We start from the raw sequence: 22,271 nt of genomic DNA on the forward strand, positions 1-22,271 counted from the left end.
TTTTTTATGTTTTCAGACTATCCATGTGTTCAATTTTTTTCATTTAGAAAATATCATAGAAATAATTATAGCTAAGATTTACTGATGTGCTCATCATCAATGATGAGCCTACTTATAGATTATTTCTCTGCAGAGAAGAAGGCTTGGAGGAGACAAAGATGGATAAAGCTAGGCTGTGTGACTGGAGGGCCCACAGCTTAACCACTTCACCTACCTCCTATGCTGGCTCAGAGCTTCCATCACAGGCACCTCCAGGGCTCCACTCCCACTCCTGCAAGCCCTGTGTTCACGATCCTGGAGCTTGGTCTGCACTCTGGGCAGTCACCAAAGCTCAGGGCTCCCTGCGATGGCTCTGGGAGCTGAGGCGGAGGCTCTTTCTTTCCTCCCTTCCAATCCCACAACAATTTTGAGCTGCAAGGCCTAAGGCCCCGTAAGGGCTAGGAACCCAGAGCAGGCACCACTGGCTCAGTGCTGTTTGCGTACCTGCCCAGAGGCCATGCTCATGGAGGGGGCTAGTCCTGCATGCAGCTGGACACAGCACTCTCTCCGGCAGTAGGGTGCGAAGGGCACAGGACAGCACAGCTCCTCCTTCCCAGAGGCTGCCTAGGGACCTTCCTTAAGGGAGGGGATGCTGCGCAACCATTGTCGCCATGCCTGCCACCTTGTTGATGTGCGTAATAGTTGAATAGTAGAGTTTTTACTGTTGTCACAAATGCAAAATGTCAAATAACGAGATAGTCGGTAAGTGAAGAGGTAGGTATATTGTCTCACAGTTTCTGTAGGTCAGATCTTCAAGAACAGCTTACCTGCGTGGTTCACAATCTGGCTCACGATCTCTGATGACGTTACAGTCAAGATGTTGGCAAAAGTTTCAATTACTTGTAGTCTAGTGCTGAAGGATCCACCTCTACGATGGCTCACTCATATGTCTGCCATAGTGGAGCTTGTTGTTGGTAGAAAACCTTCAGTTCCTTGCAATATAGGCCTCTCCACAGGGCTAAGCGTCTTCATGATATGGCAGCAGGTTTCCCACCAAAGTGAATAATTTTAAAGAGAGCAAAACAGAAGCCACAATGTCTTTTTAATTGTTTTTGTTTGTGTACTCATGAAAATATATACAAAACCTTCACTGATTCAACGATTACATTCTTCATGCTTTGAAACTTTTCTCGCTTTCCTTTTCCAAATTATCTCACCACCACTAGCATAAACTGAATGCCCATTAAACAAAACTCCCTCTTCTCCCTCCCTGCCACCCTTGGTATCCATTAATCTTTGGTTTATATATGTTTGTTTATTTCATATAAGTGAGATCATACAGTATTTGTCCTTTTACAACTGACGTACTTCACTCAGTGTGATGTTTTCTAGGTTATTCCACATTGTGGCATGCATCTAGACCTCATTTCTCTTTATCACTGAGTAATATTCCATTGTATATATGTACGTATATATACACACACCACATATTGTTTGTCCATTCATCTGGTGATGGACATTTTGGTTGTTTCCACCTTTTGGTTATTATGAAAAAGTGCTTCAACAAACACTGGTATTCAGCCATATATCACTTAATGTCCACAGTAAATTCTGTGAAATAAGACGTTATGTGATTTGGACATTGTGTGAACACCTGGATCTGTGGGGCCCCCAAGTGTACGGGCCCAGGGGCTGCTGTACAGCACATGGCCCAGGAAGCTCCCGCTGTAGACATCTTAGGTGAATGCTTAGCTGGGTCCCACCCAGTGCATGAAGGTCACAGCATGGAGGCTCCAGGCAGCAGGGGAGCAGTCTTGGTGACCTGGCATCCCTGTCCTGGCCAAGCTCCACAGTGCCTGCCTGCCTCAGGCACTCAGGAACAGGATCGGGTGCCAACTCTTCACAGTGGCAGGGGCATATATTCCCATGGGTGGGGAGTGACTGGGCAGGCTCACTGCCAAGCCGGGCTGTGGAGGACACACAGTGGACCATGGACATATATTTGGTTGGACATTGCCCAAACAGACGTTATGCAGCACAGGACTATGCAAGTTTCTGTTTTCATTCCTGCTTTCACTTACGGGTATACACCTAGGATTGGGATTGCTAGGTCATATGGTAGTTCTGTGTTCCACTTTTTGAAGAACCACCAAACTTCTTTGCAGTGGCTGTACCATTTTACATTCCCACCAGCAATGGATGTGGGTTCCAGTTTCTCCACAACCTTGCCAACACCTGTTTTCTGTTTTTCTAATCATGGTCATTCTAATGAGGGTGAAGTGGTATCTCATTGTGGTTTTGATTTGCATCTCCCTAATGACTAATGAGGAAACCTGTTGGCGTAGTCATTGAGAGCCATGGCTGCTAACCAGAAGGTCGGCAGTTCAGATCTACCAGGTGCTCCTTGGAAACCCTGTGGGGCAGTTCTCCTCTGTCCTACAGGGTTGCTATGAGTTGGAATTGACTCGACGGCAATGGGTTTAATGACTAATGAAGGAGCCCTGGTGGAGCATACTGTTAAGCACTTGGCTACTAACTGAAACGGTGGTGGTTTGAACCCACCCAGTAGCTATGTGGAAGAAAGACCTAGTGATCTGCTTCCATAAAGGTTACGGCCAAAACCCTATGGGGCAGTTTTACTGTGTCACATGGGGTCATTATGGGTTGGAATCAACTCGACGGCAACTAACAACAATGGCTAATGACACTGAACATCTTTTCATGTGCGTGTTGCCCATTTGAGTATCTTTGGTGAAATGTTCAAGTCATCTGCACATTTTTTGAGTTGATTGTTCGTCTCTTTGTTGTTAAGTTGTAGAAGTTTTGTGTGTGTGTGTCGTGTGTGTGTGTATAATGGATATTAAACCCTTACTGGATATATGGTTCCCAGAAATTTACCCCCAATCTGTAGGTCTCCTCACTTTGTTGATAAAATCTTTTGATGAACAAACGTATTTAATTTTTATGATGTCCCTTTATCTATTTTGTCTTTCGTTCATATTTTTGTTGTCATATCTGATAGTCTGTTCTTAAAGTCTAGGTACCACAACCTCTCCCCTAAATTTTCTTCTAAGAATTTTATGATTTTAACGTTCACATTTAGGTCCTTGTGCTGAAATGAGTTCTTTTATGTGGCCTTTTGCCTTGATCTTTGGAAAAACAGCTTGAGAGATTTTCCCCCAAGCCCTAGTTTCCTACCTTATAGGGTCTGTTACTTTTGCCAGGTGGATTGACATTTCCTGGGTAAGCTGTAAATAACTTGGTTTGATACTTTTTGTCCGGTCCTGGGCTGCAGCCTGCCCTGTGATTGATATGCATCTTGCAGAGATTGGTCAATAGCTATGCAAATTAGGTGAGTTGTACCCTACTATGCAAATGAAGTGTCTGTGGCCTATTGAGAGGGGATTGGTCAGTTCATGGCCCTGTTCAGCGGGCCCATGCCTTGAAGTTGATGAGGAGTTTTGTGTGTGTGTGGCCAACCCCACAGAAGTAGACAAGACAGAAAGGAGCAGGAAGAAAAAAGAAGCAGAGAGAGCGAAGGCAGGGAACCTTCTAAAAATCTGAAACAAAGATTAAGGGCTATAACACTGAAGGCAGCGACAGGCCCTGAAAGAGCCCAGCAGCAGAGCTGGTGGCGACAGACCCAGAAGGGGACCTGCGGCAGAGTTGGTGGTGACAGACAGCTGGGCCAAGAGGAGCCTGTCCTCGGGGCTGAGAGGAGGCCCAAACCATTAAGAGGAGCTGAGAGAGCTGTCCTGCACTGAAGAAGGGAGACTTTGCCTACATGCTTCCTGATCCTGATCCTGGGTTGTAGCCTGTTGATCCTGATCCTGAGTTGTACCCTGTTCCTTAATAAACCACTTAATTTTAAGTATGGTCTGTGAGTTCTGTATAGCCTTTGCAACAGATTATCAAACCCAGAAGAGAAAAGAGAGTGCCATGGGAGGGACAGCTGATGTCAGAATTGGTAAGGTTGGAGAGTGGAGGTATGTCTGACCTCCATCTCATAGGAATCAGCCTTGGGTTGATCGTAATTTGCATGAAGTTAGACAGGTAACTGATGATGCTATTACTCTTCATGTTTTATAGTCCTTGATCCATTTTGAATTGGTTTTTATGTATGTTGTGAGACATGGATCATGGCTCATTCTTCTGCATGTGGAAATCCAATTTTCACAGTACCATTTGTTCAAGAGACTCTTCCTTCCCCCTTGAATAGACTTAGCACCCTTGTCACAAATCAGTTGACCATAGATATATGAGCTTTTGTTTCAATTTTTTTTTTAATTCTATTCCATTGGGCTGTATATCTATTATTATACCAGTACCATGCTGTTTTAATTACTGTAGCTTTATAGCATGTTTTGAAATCATGAAGTATGGGTCCTCTTACTTTTTCTTCTTCTTTGCTGTAGCTTTGGCTATTCAAGGTCCCTTGCCCTTCCATATAAATTTGAGAATTGGCTTTTCTGTTTCTGCAAAGAAAGCTATTGGAATTTTGATGGGAATTACATTGAATTTGTACATTGCCTTGAGTAGTATTCAGAATTGACTCGACAGCAATGGGTTTGGGTTTTGGTTTGGGTAGCACTGACATCTTAACTATATGAAGCCTTCCAATCCATGAACATGGAATTTCCTTCCATTTATTTAGATCTTTTTAAAATTCTTTTAGTAATATTTTGTACTTCTTGTGTGCAAGTCTTGCACCTTCCTGGTTATATTTATGCCTAGGTACGTTATTTTAGATTGTATTGTAAATGATAATGCTTCCTTAATTTTCTTCAGCTTGCTCATTGTTGATGTATAGAAATGCAACTGATTTTTATGTGTTGACCTTGGTGTGGCGTAGTGGTTAAGTGCTACAGCTGCTAACCAAGAGGTCGGCAGTTCAAATCCACCAGGCGCTCCTTGGAAACTCTATGGGGCAGTTCTACTCTGTCCTATAGGGTCGCTATGAGTCGGAATCAACTCAATGGCAGTGGGTTGGGTTTTTCTTGTACTCTGCCACTTTGCAAATTTATTTATTCTAGTATCTTTCTTGTAGAATCTTTAGGGTTTTCTATGTATTGGATCATGCCACCTGCAAAAAGGGATAGTTTTACTTCCTTCTTCCTAATTTGGATACTTTTTTTTTTCCTAGCCTAAGTGCCCTGGCCGTGACTTCCAGAATGTTATTCAATAAATAGCAGTGGTGAGAGTGGGCATCCTTGTCTTGTTCCTATCTTAATGAGGAAGCTCTCACTCTTTCTCCATTGACTGTGATTTTAACTGTAGGTTTTTCATAAATGCCCTTCATGATGTTGGGGCATTTCCCTTCTATTGCTACATTATTGAGTGTTTTATCATGATTGTGTGTTTCATTTTATGAAATGGCTTTTCTGCATCAATTGAGATGATCATCATGGTGTCCTTTATGGCCTAGCCTCAGACATAATGTCCTTTACGGCCTAGCCTCAGACACGATGTCCTTTATGGCCTAGCCTCAGAAGTGACAGTCTATCACTTCTTGCATATTGTATTGATTACACAGACCAACTCTTGTAGAATGGGAGGGAACTACACCAGGTGTAAATACCAGGAGATGGAGATCATTGGAAACCATGTTGGAGACTGGTCACAAAAGCACAGAAAAAGACTTCAGCAAGACCATCACCATTTTAATCCGACTAATGTGGAATAGCTTTAAATAACTCACACATTAACTCACTCTGGAGAGAAACCTTATGAGTGCACTATCTCTGGTAAAGCCTTCAGTTCAAATGCTCACCCTGTACTGCACAAAAGATGACTTGCTTGGAAAAGACCCAAAGGATGTAATAGCTATAGGAAAGACTTCTTCCGTCTCATATCCAGGGAGTTATGTGATAATTTACTCTGTAAATGATGTAAGAATGGAAAAGCATTTAAGGGATACTCATCCTTTGAAAAACTTGAGATATCATATAACAGAGAAATACTCTGGATATAAGAAATGTGGAAAAGCCTACAGCTCGAGCATTCACATTCCTGCGCACAAGACAGTAGTTTGGTGAGATACCCTTGAGTGCAAGCACTTTTCGGAAGCTTTGAATATTCTCATTTTATAAAAAAGGTGAGGATTCACACTGGAAAGTCCTACTGAATGTTGTCAGTATTGGAAGGCCTTCCATTTTCTTAGTTTCCTAAGGAAGCTTGTGAGAACTCATTCTGGCAAGTAACTTGTGAATATAAAGAATAAGGGAACATGTCCAAAGATGCCCCTTACATTAAGAAAAATATAAAAACCTTCCCTGGATATAAAACCTATGGGTGTATTAATTATGGGAAAGCTTTCAGTAATTCCTGTCTTGGTTTTATATGTGAGTTTGGAGAACTTATACTGGAGGGAATCTCTAGATATATATTTGATGTAAGGATGCTCTAGCTTCAACTCTTCACTGAGTGGCCACAAAGTAATTTATACTGAGAATGAAAAGTATAAATAGTATAATTGTGGTCTTACCTTTATCAGTGTCTCAGCTTGGGCCACTAGCTTGTTAATTTTCAGTGTTTTTGTTTTAATGTAAACATAATATCCCTTCAAATAAACCTTAAATTACATTACATAACTTTGTATGCAATATATTAAAATGAACTCTGAAAATATCAGTGCATTGCACATTCAGAAATGTGTTTCTGTATATCTTTTGAGTGATTTAGTTATATGGAAATAAGACAAACTTTACAATATACCTCTTTTCTAATAGAATTTTTCTCAGACTGCATGGACTTTACGGTATTGATTCTTTTTTGTCGTTCTTAGTATGGCAAATACCATTTTCCCTTACTTCATTACTTAAATAGGAAAAAAACAAAAAACATTTTGTTCAAGTCATCAATAAGCAGTATTGAAGATACTCAATGTACCAAACTTTCCCAAAGCCTGGAGAGTCTTTGTTCCACTATGCTGTTCATGACAAGTATGTAAAAGTCACTGAGGGTAACACCATTTGGCTTTTACTTCTCACCTATTTTGATCTTACCAATTCTTTCTGGGTGAACACAAGGCCTGGAGTTGAAAGAGCCATATTTTGACCATGATGACAAAAACCACAATGCAGCAAAAAAAAAAAAAAAAAAAAAAAAATCACAACGATTCAGGCTCCACAAAACCTCTGATTGGTTGCATCAACTCTTGACTGTTTTATTTCTAGAGTTAGAGTAAACCCTAACTGATTAATATGTGAAGAATGCAGAATCAGGATTGGAGGAAGACTTATTAACAACCTGTGTTATGCAGATGACACAACCTTGCTAGCTGAAAGTGAAGAGAACTTGAAGCACTTACTGATGATCAAAGATTACAGCCTTCAGTATGGATTATACCTCAACATGAAACAAAAATTCTTAGAACTGGACCAATAAGCAACATCATGATAAAAGGAGAAAAGATTGAAGTTGTCAAGGATTTCATTTTACTTGGATCTACAACCCACACCCGTGGAAGCAGCAGTCAAGAAATCAAACGACGTACTGTATTAGGCAAATCTGCTGAAAAAGAACTCATCAAAGTGTTAAAAAGCATGGATGTCACTTTGAGGACTAAGGTGCACCTGACCCAAGTCATGCCATTTTCAATCACCTCATGCGCATGTGAAAGCTGGACAATGAATAAGGAGGATGAAGAATTGATACTTTTGAATTACGGTGTTGGCAAAGAATATTGGGTATGCCATGGACTGCCAAAAGAATGAACAAATCTGTCTTGGAAGAACAGCCATGATGCTCCTTAGAAGCAAGAATGGCAAGACTTTGTCTCATGTACTTTGGACATGTTATCAGGAGGGACCATTCCCTAGAGAAAGACATCATGCTTGGTAGAGGGTTGACAAAAGATAGGAAGACCCTCAACAAGGTGGATTGACATGGTGGTTGCAACAGTGGGCTCAAACATAACAATTGTGAGAATGGTGAAGGACCAGGCAGTGTTTCATTCTGTTGTACATAAGGTCACTATGAGTGGGAACTGATTCGATTGCACCTAACAATAACACAACTGATTAAAGCCAAAGTCATTTTTTTTTTTAATTTTTTTGTTTTTGAGGTCGTTTTCTGTTAACCAGCTGAATGCAATAGCTAGCTGATAAACTGATTAGTTGGTCGATTGTTGTAAATAACTCCATGTTTCTTTGGAAACAATATTCTCTAATTTGGGGATACAGTGTATATGTCCGTTAACTCAAGCTAATTGTGTTTTCAAATGTAGTATGTACTTTATTTTTTTCTCTTTACCTGATTTAGTTATAGAGGTGTATTAAAATCTTCCACTATGATTGTGAATTTAAAAATTCTTCCCGTAATTGTCATTTTTGCTATATACATGTTGATGCAATGTAACTAGTTGCATACATGTTTAGAAATTTTCTTCTGAATCATTCCTTTTGTATAGAGACCATTTTTTTATAACAAAGAATTGTGATGCATTAATAACCAAAGATCAAATATTTATATAGCACTTCCCAAAGACAAGACACTCTTCTGTTTTGTGAATATTGACTAATTGAGTATTCATTATAAGCTCCGAAGTATGTAGTGTTTAACCCCATTTTACAGATGAGTAAACTGACACAGTACATTTGAGTTACTTGCCATAGTTCACTGGCTAGTAAGTTATAGAGCCCAGTTTCAAACCTAGACAGTCCATGCTGTTAACCCCTAGCCTGTTTACTGAGTAAATTACATGTGCCAGGCACTCTTTGAGACCCTATGTCTGTAGCACTGAATGATACTAAAGTTCTGTCATTGAGGCACTTATATCCTAACAGAGGAAGGACAGATTATAGAAACATCAAGAAAATGTGTGATTGTGTTATACGGAAATACAAAACTTGGCATATTGGTTTCCTAGGGCTTCTGTACCAAAGTTCCTAAGAGTGAATGGCTTTAAAGAACGGAAATTTATTCTCTTACAGTTCTAGAGCTTAGAAGCCTCAGTTCAGGGTATCAGCAGAGTCATGCTCTCTCCACAGGCTCTACAGGAAGATCCTTTCTTGTCTCTCTTGGATCCTGGTAGCCCAAAATATTTTGTGGTGTTTCTTGGCTTATCGGGAGCAAGATACATCTTCACGTGGCCATCTTCCCCCTGCTTGTCTTTCTGTGTCTGTTTTTTATAAGGACAGCACTCAGATTGAGTTAGAACCCACCCTATCCTGTATGACCTTATGTTAACTGATAACATCTTCAAAGATCCTATTTCCACACAAGGTTATGGTCACAGCTACTGGGGATTAGGACTTCAACATAACTTTTGGGGGGCATAACATTTGTCATGGACTGAATTATGTCCCCCAAGAAATGTACGTATCAACTTGGTTAGGCCATGATTCCCACTATTCTGAGATTGTCCTCCATTTTGTGATTGTAATTTTATATTAAAGAAGATTAGGGTGGGATTGCATAACACCATTACCAGGTCACATCCCTGATCCAATGTAAAGGGAGTTCCCCTGGAGGGTGGCCTGTACCCCTGAAGAGATAAAGGGAAGCTAGCAGAGAGGGGGGACCTCATACCACCAAGAAACAAGCATCAGGAGCAGAGCGTGTCCTTTGGACCCGGGGCTTCTGCATGGAGAAGCTTCTACTTCAGGGGAAGATTGACAAGAAAGACCTTCCTCCAGAACCAACAGAGAGAGAGAAACTTCCCCTTGAGCTGACACCCTGAATTTGGACTTTTAGCCTATTTTACTGTGAAGAAATAAATTTCTCTTTGTTAAAGCCATCCACTTGTGGTATTTCTGTTAGAGCAGCACTAGATGACTAAGACACCGTTCAATCCATAATACACTGTAGGAGAGATAAGGGGGATTGAAGACTTGCTGATTTATATAGAATAGGAAGGCAAAGTGTGTCATTTTAGCGGCATTTGAGCAGAGTCCTAAACAAGTTGTGACAGTCACATGAATTTGTGACAAGAACATTTGTCTGGCGTACATTTTGTGCTTTGGATTCCCCTTTTCCAGTTCTGTCAGCCATGACCCTTTTCCTATGACATTGGTGGGTGTGGTTTTTGGCTGAGCATGATGTTTCCAATGGTAGGACTTGGTGACCTTTGAAGATGTGGCTGTGGAGTTCACCTAGGAGGAGTGGGTATTGCTGGACCCTTCTCAGAGAAAACTATACAGAGATGTGAAGCTAGGGAACAGCAGGAACCTGGCATCACTTGATAAGACCAACGGGATTCCTACATCTATTTAATCCTTTGGGCACGAAATCTTTATAAAGCACTTGCTATGTTCCAGCATCGGTGCTGGGAATTGAGAATATACCGGTGAACAAGACAGACATGACATCTACCTTCATGGGCTTTGCTATCTATTGCCTTCTCTATGGACTGAAGATCTGTCCTTTGCCCTGACTGATTCTCCGTGGTTAAATGCTTTGGGGCTTCTGAAGTCTGTATTAGGACTTGGACATGAGCTCCTGGGACCAATTATCCCCAGTTACCCTGCATATTGAGGTAGTATACTTGGGGCTTTTGTTCCTTATGAAAGTACATCTACTCTGTTCATTAGAATTTAGAAATGATTATTCCACTGTTCCTAAGGTCACGTTTGCCCATCATCAGAAATGTTGGCTTCAGTCTCATGGAGGGGCTTTTTGTGCCTTGCACAGTCCCCCTACATCATGTTTCTCTTCTCTAGGGATAGAGAATCAAGTGGACAAACCCAGTTTGATCTCCCAGTTGGAGCAAGAGCAGATGATGACAGAAAATAGAAGAATTCTCCCAGGTTCTTGTCCAGGTGAGCACCAGGTTCCTCATGAGAAAGAGCTCTGGCCAGTGAATGCAGGGTGTAAGCATTTTATTAGGAAATGTCAGTCAGAGAACTTTGTAAAATGCCCTTTATTCTGACAAGAAGGCTGAGAACAGTCATCTTTAACTTACCATTCATTATCTCATACTTTAACCTTAAGAGGGAGAAAAAATAATCTGTCCATATAAGGTCTTTGTCTTTTTTCCATTCTTCCCAATTGCATTCTTGATCATTCCTTTCTGTCAGCATCCATCTCAATCTTTGTATATTTCTATCAACATCAATATCAGTCTTTCTAGAATGCTTTTTTAATAAATACCTAAATCTTCCATGCCCATGTCCCTTTCATTGTGAAATTCCACATAAACCTTAATTTCTGAGAGCTTGTCTTTACTCAGGTGTCCATTTTATCATTTCTTTTCTCTACCAATTTAAATTAATTTTCCATTTGTTTCAGATGTGGAGACTGTACTTAAAGCCAAAGAACTAATTTCTACGCAGCCTATTTTTAGAAAACAATCTAAATGTGTGAAAATGGTAAGATCTACATGAATGACTTCTGGTTTTCCACAATAGAAGAGTTCCATAAATTAGAAGTACCACAAAATAACCAGCAGGGTCATTAAAGGCAAGTGGCATTTAACCAAGAGAAAGTGGTGTCTGGAGAGATACTATGAAACTTATAAATTTGGAGACAAGTTTAAATAGCTCCAAACTTTTATCTCACTGAGAGCTCTCCTGAGTAAAAATTTCCATAAATATGACTCATATACTGAGTGTTTGAAACATACATTGACCTTAAATTTACCAGAGAAACTCTGAATTTAATAAAGACTTGTGGCAGAGCATCTATTTAAGTTCTTATTTAATTTCTAAGAACTTAAACCATATATGAACATTGAATGTAGTAAAGACATCAATATTACAATAATGTTATATGTAACAATTCCTAGGAGAAAAAAATTCCTGTGACAGCACTGAATATTAAAAATATTACAAATTTTAGTCATCATTTGTCTCTTATCAACAGGAGAGAAGTCATCTTGGAGTGAGCCTCAATGAATGTAATCAGTGTTTTAAAGTCTTCAGCACAAAATCAAACCTTACTCAGCACAAGAGAATTCATACTGGAGAAAAGCCCTTTGATTGTAACCAGTGTGGAAAATTCTTCAGCAGTAGCTCTTACCTTACTGTTCATAAGAGAATACATAATGGGGAGAAACCCTATGAATGCAGTGATTGTGGGAAAGCCTTCAGTAATCTCTCATCCCTTAGACTGCATGCAAGAATTCACACTGGTGAAAAACCCTATGAATGTAATCAGTGTTTTCATGTCTTCCGCACTAGATGTAGCCTCAAAACACACAAGAGAGTTCATACTGGGGAGAATCATTATCTGTGCAATCAGTGTGGAAAGGCCTTCAGCACAAGCTCCTCCCTTACTGTGCACAATAGAATTCATACAGGTGAGAAACCGTATGAATGCCATGATTGTGGAAAAACCTTCAGGAAGCGCTCACATCTAACACAGCATGTAAGAACTCATACTGGAGAAAAACCTTATGAATGTAATCAGTGTGGGAAATCCTTCAGCAGTAGCTTTTCTCTTACTGTGCACAAAAGAATACATAATGGAGAGAAACCCTATGAATGCAATGACTGTGGGAAAGCATTTAATAATCTCTCATCTGTTAAGAAACACTTGAGAACTCACACGGGAGAAAAACCCTATGGATGTAATCAATGTGGAAAAGCCTTCAGCAGTAACTCTTACCTTTCTGTGCATAAGAAGATACATGATCAGTAGATATGAATGCAGTAAGTGGGAAAGCATTCATTGATCACTTTTTGGAAAGCTTGAGAGAACTCACACTAGATGTATTGGTTATCTGTTGCTGTATAACAAACTTCTCCCAAAACTTAGTCTTAAAACATATTATCTCACAGTGTCTGCAGGTCAGGTATTCAAGTGCGGGTTTTCTGTGTGGTTCTGACTCAGAATCTTTCATGAGGTTGCAATCAGTATGTCAACCGGAGTTGCAGTAATCTATAGCCTTTAGGGCTGATAGGTCCACTTCCGGGAAGTCTCACTAACATGCCTACCAATGCACTACCAATTGTTGTCAGAAGACCTTCAGTGTCTCACCACATGGGCCTCTCCACAGGACTGTGTGTCTTCATGATATGGCACCAGGTTTCCTACTACAGAAAGTGATTTAAAAGAGAGCAAGGCAGTAACCACAATGTCTTTTATGACCAATTCTTTTTTTTATTATTGTGACATATGACCAGTTCTTTTTATTATTATTATTTGTGTGGGGGGGTAAATATGTATGTTACAAAATATTTGCCATTTCAACATTCTTGTATAATTTATTGATATTTTATTGATCATATTGTGCAACCATCAACATAACTGTTTCCAGATTTTTCCATCAACCTTCATAGAACCTCTGTGTCCCCTAAGCAGTAGGCTACCCTTTCTCCCTCCCTCCTGTGTGCCCTGGATAACCACTAATACACTTAGCTCTCTTTATATACTTGATTATTTTGGATATTTCATATAATGGAATGATACAGTATTTGTTCTTTTGTGACTTATTTCACTCAGCATGATATTCTCAAGGTCCATGTATCTTGTAGCATGTATCAGGACTTCGTTTCTCTTTATGGCTGAGCAATATTCACATTTTGTTGATCCATTCATCTGTTGGTGGACACTTGGGTTGTTCCTATCTTTTGGGTATTATGAATATTGGTGTACGAATTTCTGCTTGTTTTCCTGCTTTCAGTTGTTTTGGGTATATACCTAGAAGCTGAATTGCTGGATTGTATGGAGGACATCATGCTTGGTAAAGTACAGGGTCAACAGAAAAGAGGAAGACCCTCAACGAGATGGATTGACACAGTGGCTGCAACAATGGGCTCAAGCATAATGATTGTAAGGATGGTGCAAGACCGAGCAATGTTTTGTTCTGTTGTGCATAAGGTCGCTATGAGTTGGAACCAACTTGACAGCACCTAACAATAACAACAAATGGTAATTCCGGAGCCCTGCAGTGGTTAAGAGCTCGGCTGCAAACCTGAAGGTCAGCAGTTCGAAACCACTGGCCACTCCTTGGAACCCCTGTGTGGCAGTAGTTCTACTCTGTCCTACAGAGTCACTGTAAGTCCGAATCAACTCAACGGCAGTGGGTTTTGTTTTTTAATGGTAATTCTATGTTCAACTTCCTGAGGAGCCACCGGAATGTTTTCCACAGTGGCTGTACCATTTTACAATCCCACTAGCAATGCATGAGGGTTTCTGTTTTTCCACATCTTCACCAATACCTGTTTTCTGTTGTTTTAGTCACAACCATTTTATGGACATGAAGTGATATGTCATTGTGGTTTTTATTTGCCTTTCCCTGACCATTTTTTGTATGTATGCTTATCGGCCATTTGTATTTCTTTCTTTGGTAAAATGTTCAAGCTCTTTGCCCATTTTTTGTTTGGGTTATTTGTATTTTGTTGTTAAGTTGTAGGAGTTCTTTGTATATTCTGGATATTAAACCCTTATCAGATACATAGTTCCAAAAATTTTCTCCCAATATAGAGCTTGTCTCTTCACTTTGTTAATAATGTTCTTTGATGATCACAAGTTTTAATTTTGATGAGGTCTTATTTATTTTGTCTTATGTGTCTCATGTTTCAATGTGATATCTATGAATCTGTTGTTGAAACCTAGATTCCAAAATATAACCTCTGGGCTTCCTTCTAAGAATGTTATAGTTTTAGTTCTTACATTCGCTCTTTGATACATTTTGAGTTAGTTTTTGATATGGTGTGAGGTATGGGTCCAGGTTTATTCTTTTGTTTGTGAAAATCTAGTTGTCTCAGTACCACTCATTAAAGAGACTGTTCTTTCTCCATTGGATGGATTTAGCACCCCTGTCAAAGATAATTGACCATAAATGTGCAGGTGTATTTCTGCTCTCTCAATTATTTTCCATTGGTCTGTGTCTGTCATTATATCAGTACTAGACTCTTGATAACTGTAACTTTATAGTATGTTCTGAGATTGGCAGGTGTGAGTCCTTTTATATTGTTCATCTTTTAAGATTTTTTTTGGCTATTTAGGGCCCATTGAAGTTCCATATAAACTTGAGAATTGGCTTTTCTATTTTTTTTATTTCTATATAGAAGGCGGTTGGGTATTGCAGTGAATCTATAGATTGCTTTAGCTAGTATTGCCTTCATGACAATAGTAAGTCTTCCAATCCATGAGCATGGAATGTCCTTCCATTTATTTAGATCTTCTGTAATTTCTTTCAGTGGTGCAAATGTTTAAACACTCAACTGCTAGCCAAAACATTGGTGGTTCAAACCCACACAGCATCTCAGAAGACAGGCCTGGTGATATGCTCCATGAGGTCACAGCCTTGAAAACACTATGGAGCAGTTCTCTGCACACGTGGGGTCCCTATGAGTCACAGTTGACTAGATGGCAACTAACAACAACAACGTTTTATAGTTTCCAGTGTACAAGTCTTTTACCTCCCTGTTTATTTCTAGGTATTGGTCTTAGTTATCTAGTGCTGCTATAACAGATATACCACAAGTGGGTCACTTTAACGAACACAGATGTATTTTCTCACTGTTTAGAAGGCTAAACATCCAAATTCAGAGTGCCAGGTCTAGAGGAAGGCCATCTCTCTCTGTTGGCTCCAGAGGAAGGTCATTGTCTCTTTGAGCTTCTGCTCCTGGCTTAGCATCTCTCTTCCCCCGTCTCTGCTTTTCCCATGCTTGTTTAATCTCTCTTACATCTCAGAAGAAATTTACTCAGAACACACCCTACACTAACCCTGTCTCATTAGCATAACAAAGACAACTAATTCCAAAATGGGATTATAACCACAGGCATATGGTTAGGTGCCATGGAGTCAGTTCCAACTCAACAGAACAAAACATTGCCCAGTCCTGTGTCATCCTCAGAGTCATTGCTATGTTTGAGCCCACTGTTGCAGCCACTGTGTCAGTGCATCTTGTTGAGGGTCTTCCTCTTTTTTGCTGACCCTCTGCTTTACTAAGCATGATGTCTTTGATGGTTAAGATTGTGTGTCAACTTGGCTGGGCCATTATTCTCAGTGTTTCTATGTGATCACTCCCATGATGGGATCTGCTGTGAGTAGCCAATCAGTTGAAAGGGATTTTCCTCGAGCGTGTGGCCTGCATCCAAATATAAGCAGACATTCTGGCTTTTTGCTTGTTCTGGATCCTGCAGCTGCTTCCTGTTCTTCTGACCTCTGGTTCTTGGGACTTGAGCTATCAGCTTATTTGCCATTCTTGGAATTCGTCAATCTTCACAGCCTGTGAGCGGATCCCTGCTCTCTGACCTGCCAATCTTGGGTTCGCCAGCCCCTGCAGCTATGTGAATCAGGAGAAGCCTCTGTCCTAATCCATGGATTTGGGGCGTTCCAGCCTCTACAATCATGTGAGCTGTTTCTTTGCTATAAATCTCTCTGTGTATTTATACACTTTACTGGTTTTGCCTCTCTAGAAAACCCAGCCTAAGACAATGTCCTTCTCCAGGGCCTGGTCCCCCCTGAAGTACATTAGATGAAGTCTTGCCATCCTCCCTTCTAAAAAGCATTCTGGCTGTACTTCTTCCAAGACAGAACTGTTTGTTCTCTGGCAGTCCGTAGTATATTCAATATTCTTCGCCAACACCATAATTCAAAGGCATGAATTCTTCAGTCTTCATTATTCATTGTCCAGCTTTGGAATGCATATGAGGTGATTGAAAATACCATGGCTTGGGTCAGGCACACCTTGTCCTCAAGGTGACATCTTTGCTTTTTAACACTTTAAAGAAGTCTTTTGCAGCAGATTTGCCCAATTCAATACATTGTTTGATTTCATGACTGCTAACCAGGGGGAAATACTGGTGGCGTAGTGGTTAAGAGCAATGACTGCTAACCAAAAGATCAGCAGTTCGAACCCACCAGGTGCCCCTTGGAAACCCTATGGGGCAGTTCTACTCTGTCCCATAGGATCACTGTGAGTCAGAATTGACTGGACAACAACAGGTTTGTTTTTGTTTTTTTGGTTCCATGGGTATTGGTCTGTGAAGCCAAATAAAATGAAATCCTTGACAACTTGAGTATTTTCTGTTTATCTTGTTGCTCTAGTTATGCAGATTCATCACAAATTCTACCTTTCACCAAACATTTGAACATAATTCAGACATACATAAACATAATTTACTATGAGCACCTTAAAACTCTTCCAGCCTCCACCCATTACCTAATTAGAAAAACACTTCAACATTGTAGGTGTTTGTTAGAGCAGCACCCCCACTTCACAGTACCTAATTCTGTCTTAGTTATCTACTGCTGCTTTAACTGAAATACCATAAGTGGGTGGCTTTAACAAACATTTCTCACAGTTTAGGAGGTCAGAAGTCTGAATTCAGGGTGCCAGCTCTAAGTGAAGGCCTTCTGTCTGTCAACTCTGGAGGAAGGTACTTGTCTCTGTTTGATATTCTGCTCTTGGGTGATCTTCATGTGGCTTCACACCTGTCTTCCCCCATCTCTGCTTTTCACATGCTTGTTTAATCTCTTTTATATTTCAAAAGAGAATGACTCAAGACACACCCTACACTAATCCTGTCTCATAAACATATCAAAGACAACACATTCCCAAATGGAATAGAGGTTAGGATTTACAACATTTGGGGGAGGACACAATTCAAACTGTAGCAATAATCTTTTAGATGCTATTGTAAATGGAATTGTTTCCTTAATTCCTTTTCACATGGCTCATTGCTGATGTATTTTTGAGTGTTAATCTTATATCCTGCCTGATATACTGATTTTCGTGTGTTGATCTTGTATCCTGCCACTTTGCTGAAGTCATTTCTTAGCTGGAATACCTTTCTTGTGGGTTCTTTGGGGCCTTCTATGTATAGAATCATATATTCTGAAAAAAGGGATAGTTTTCTTTCCTGATTTGCAATCATTTTATTTTTTTCTTACCTAATTGCTCTGGCATAACAAATTATAGATAACATTGCAAAGAATAGGAATTCATGAGGAACCTGTACGTAGACCAAGAGGCAGTCATTCCAACAGAACAAGGGGACACTGAATGTTTTTAAGTCAGAAAAGGTGTGTGTCAGGGTTGTATCCTTTCACCATACCTATTCAGCCTGTATGCTAAGCAAATAATCTGAAAAGCTGGACTATATGAAGAACAGGACATTAGGATTGGAGGAAGCCTCAATAAAAACCTGTGATATGCAGATGACACAACCTTGATTGCTGAAAGTGAAGAGGATATGAAGCAATTATTGATGAAAGTAGCTTTTAGTATGGATTACACTTCAACATAAAAAAAAAATCCTCACATCTGGACCAATAAGAAACGTCATGATAAATGGAGAAAATGATTGACATTGTACGGGATTTCATTTTACTCTGATCTACAATCAACCCCCATGGAAACAGCAGTCAAGAAATTATATGACACACTGCATTGGGAGAATCTGCTACAGAAGACCACTTTAAAAGTGTTTAAAAACAAAGATATCACTTGAAGGACTAAGGCATGTCTAACCCAAGCCAGTGAATAAGGAAGACCGAAGAAGAATTGACCCCTTTGAATTGTGGTGTTGGCAAAGAATATTGAATATTCATCCCTCATCGAGATAGATTGACACAGTGGCTGCAACAACGGACTCAAGCATAACAGTGATTTTGAGGACAGCACAGGACCAGGAAGTGTTTCATTCTGTTGTACCTAGAGTCACTGTGAGTCAGTACCAACTCGAGGGAACCTAACAACAACTCGAGCCATGATATTTTCAGTTGCCTCACATGCATGCAAAAGCTGGAAAATGAATAAGGAAGACCGAAGAAGAATTGATGCCTTTGAATTAAGATGGTGAAGAATTTTTAATCTACCATGAAATGCCAGAAGAATGAACAAGTCTCACTTGGAAGAAGCACAAGCAGAATACTCCTTAGAAGCAAGAATGGTGAGATTTGGTCTCACATACTTTGAACATGTTATCAGGGGTGTCCAGTCCCTGGAGAAGGACATCATGCTTGGTAAAATAGAGGGTCAGTGAAAAAGAGGAAGACCCTCAATGAGATGGAGTGATACAGTGGCTGCAACAGTGGTCTCAAACATAACGATTATGACGATGGCGCAGCACCAGGCGGAGTTTCATTCTGTTGTACATAGGGTCTCTATGAGTCCAAACTGGCTCGACAGCACCTAACGACAATTACTGTGGCTAGGACTTGCAGTGCAATATTGAATAGCACTTGTGCCAGTGGGCATTTTTGTCTTGTCTTGATCTGAAGGAGAAGATTCTCAGTCTTTCTCCCATGAGTATTATGTTAGCTGTGTTTTTATAAATGCCCTTTATCAGATTGAGGCATTTCCCTTCTATTCCTAGCTGGTTGAGTATTTTTATCATGGTAGGGAGCTGGAGTCTGTCAAATGCCTTCTCCGTGTCAATTGAGATCATCATGTGCTTTTCTTCCTTTGTTCTACTAATGTGTATTACAGTGATTGATTTTCTAATGTTGAACCACCCTTTCATTCCTGGGAGAATCCCACTTGATCATGGATCAAGTATCCTTTGTATACTTGATCACATATAATCCTTTGAATATGCTTTTGTATTTGGTTTGCTAGCATTTTTTGAAGATTTTTGTATCTGCATTCATAAGGGATATTGGTCTGTAGTTTTCTTGTGGTATCTTTGGATTTGGTATCAGGGTATTGGTAACCTCATAAAAATGAGTTAGGATGTGTTCCCTCTGTTTATATATTTTTGGAAAAGTTTAAGAAGGATTGGCGACACTTCTTTAAATGATTTTTACAATTCTGCAGAGAAGCCATCTGATCCAAGACTTTTCTTTTGTTGGGAGGTTTTTGATTACTGACTCAATCTCTTCACTTGTTACGGGTCTGTTGAAATCCTTTATTTTGGAGTCAGTGTAGAAAGTTTGTGTTTCTAGGAATTTGTCCATCTCATTAGATTATCTAATTCGTCAGTATACAGTTGTTCATTGTATTATATTATGATCCTTTTTATTTCTGTGGGGTCAGCTATAATGTCCCCACCTTCATTTCTGATTTTACCTATTTGCATCTTCTGTTCTTTCTTCTATGTCAGCCTAGGAACAGGTTTGTCCATATTACTGATTTTTGCAAAAAAGCAACTTATGGTTTTATTGTCTCTTGTTTTTCTGAGTTTTTGTTTTTGTTGTTCTCGATTTCATTTATTTCTGTTTTGATTTTTGTTATCTACTTCTGGTTCCTTTAGGTTTGACTTGCTCTTCTTTTTCTAGTTCTTCGAGATGTACAGTTAGGATATTGATTTACTTTTTTAATGTATGCATTTATAGCTATAAATTTCCCTTTGAGCACTGCTTTCACTGTGTCTCTGTTTTTATATGTTTTATATTTAACTCTAAATATTTTCTGATTTGTCTTTTCTCTTTTGATTTCTTCCTTGACCTATTGGTTGTTTAATAGTGCTTTGTTTAATTTCTGCATGTTTATATATTTTCCATTTTCTTCTGTTATTAATTTCTAACTTCACACCATTTGTGCTTAATACTTTATATTATCTCAGTCTTTTTAAATTTATTGAGACTTTCTGACCTTATATGTGGCCTATCCTTGTAATATGAACACAAATGAGCACAAATCCTTATGCTCATGCAGAACATGTACATAGACCAAGAGGCAGTCAGTCATTCAAACAGAACAAGGGGATAGTGAGTGGTTTAAAACCCAAAAAGGTGTGTGTCAAGATTGCATCCTTTCACCATTTTTATTCAATCTCTACGCTGAGGAAATAATTTGAGATGTCGAACTACACGAAGAAGAATGTGGCATCACGATTAGAGGAAGATTCATTGACAACATGTGATATATAGACAACACAATCTATAAACAACACCCATGGAAGCAGCAGTCAAAAACAATGTATTGCATTGGGCAAATCTCCTGCAAAAGACTTTTTTAAAGTGTGAAAAAAGCAAAGATGTCACCCTGAAGACTAAGAGGCACATGACCCAAGCAGGAGTATTTTCAGTCAGCTCATGTGCATACAGAAGCTGGACAGTGAATAAGGAAGACTGAAGGGGAATTGATGTCTTCAAATTCTGGTGTTGACAACGGATACTGACTATGCCGTGGGCCGCCAGAAGAACGAACAGATCCGTCACGGAAGAAGCACAGCCAGAATGCTCCACAGAAGCAAGAATGGCAAGACTTATCTCACATACTTTGGACATGTTATCAGGAGGGACCAGTCCCTGGAAAAGGACATCATGCTTTGTAAAATAGAGGGTCATTGAAAAATAGGAAGACCCTCAACGACATGGAGTGACACAGTGGCTGCAACATTGGCCTTAAGTATGACAACAATTGGAAGGATGGCACAAGAACGGGCAGTGTTTCATCCTGTTGTACGTGGGGTCGCTGAGTCAGAACAGACTTGAAAGCACCTGACAACAACACATCTTCCTTCAGTTCTTTTGGTATTTGCTTTGTGTATTTAGGTGCTTTGATGTTAGATGAATGCATAATTGTCTTCTTGATGAATTGATGGTTTCATCTTATTATGTCCTTTCTTGTAACAGATTTTGACTTAAAGTCTTTCGTCTGATAATAAGATCACCGCTTCTATTCTCTTGGTTATTATTTGCATGGAATATTATTTTTCAAAATTCCATTTTCACCATTTTGTGTCCTTGGGCCTAAGAAGTGTCTCTTGTACACAGCATATAGTTGGATATGGTTTTTCCCTATTCTCTCACTCTCTGCCGTTTGATTAAAGCATTTAGTCCATTTACATTGGCTGTAGTTACCAATAAGGAAGACATATTACTGCCATCTTGTTGTTTTTTGTGTGTCTTCTACTTTCTACCCTTATTACCTCTAATGCTTCCAACTTTTGTATTTTGTTGATTTTAGCAGTGGCTATTTTGATTCCCTTCTCCTTTCTTTTTTTTTTTGTATTTTTCTTTGTCATTATCATGAATATTACATTTAACACCTTTCATTTATAACAACCTGGGTTAAATTTATACCAACCTCTGGAAGAAAAAATAGGGACAATGCTAGGGTCCCTGATAAATGGCATACAGTACAAACCATAGCTAAGAATGCACAACACCAGAAGAAAAGCTAGGTAACTGGGAGCTACTAAATATTAAAAATTTATGCTCATCAAAAGACTTCACCAAAAGAGTAAAAAGAGAACCTACAGACAGAAAAAAATTTTGTCTATGACATACCCAACAAAGGTCTAATTTCTAAAATCTATAAAGTATGAAAATACTTTAACAACAAAAGGACCAATAATCTGGTTAAAAAATGGTCAAAGGATATGAGCAGACACTTCATCAAAGAAGCTAACAGACACATGAGGAAATGCTCACCATCATTAACCATTAGAGAAATGCAAATTAAAACTACAATGAGATACCATTTCACCCCAATTTTATTGGCACT

At 39.5% G+C, this 22,271-nt stretch overlaps 1 protein-coding gene across 10 annotated transcripts in view; it reads left to right on the top strand.

Moving 5' to 3' along the window:
- ZNF557 (zinc finger protein 557) overlaps positions 1-21,609 on the top strand; it is a 37,497-nt gene extending 15,888 nt beyond the window's left edge. For 9 of the 10 annotated variants that reach the window (XM_064280479.1, XM_010600834.3, XM_064280477.1 and 6 more), the window contains 3 exons: positions 10,641-10,739; positions 11,209-11,288; positions 11,782-21,609. In XM_064280479.1, coding sequence (XP_064136549.1) covers positions 10,641-10,739; positions 11,209-11,288; positions 11,782-12,558 — 956 coding nt within the window. In that variant the 3' untranslated portion in view covers positions 12,559-21,609. Of the gene's footprint in view, positions 1-133; positions 7,021-10,640; positions 10,740-11,208; positions 11,289-11,781 lie in introns of those variants that run through there. The other variant, XM_064280481.1, reaches the window with a different exon arrangement.
- Positions 21,610-22,271: the final 662 nt, after the last annotated feature.

The sequence above is a fragment of the Loxodonta africana genome, chromosome 3, assembly GCF_030014295.1.
Source record: "Loxodonta africana isolate mLoxAfr1 chromosome 3, mLoxAfr1.hap2, whole genome shotgun sequence".
Lineage (NCBI taxonomy): Eukaryota > Metazoa > Chordata > Mammalia > Proboscidea > Elephantidae > Loxodonta > Loxodonta africana.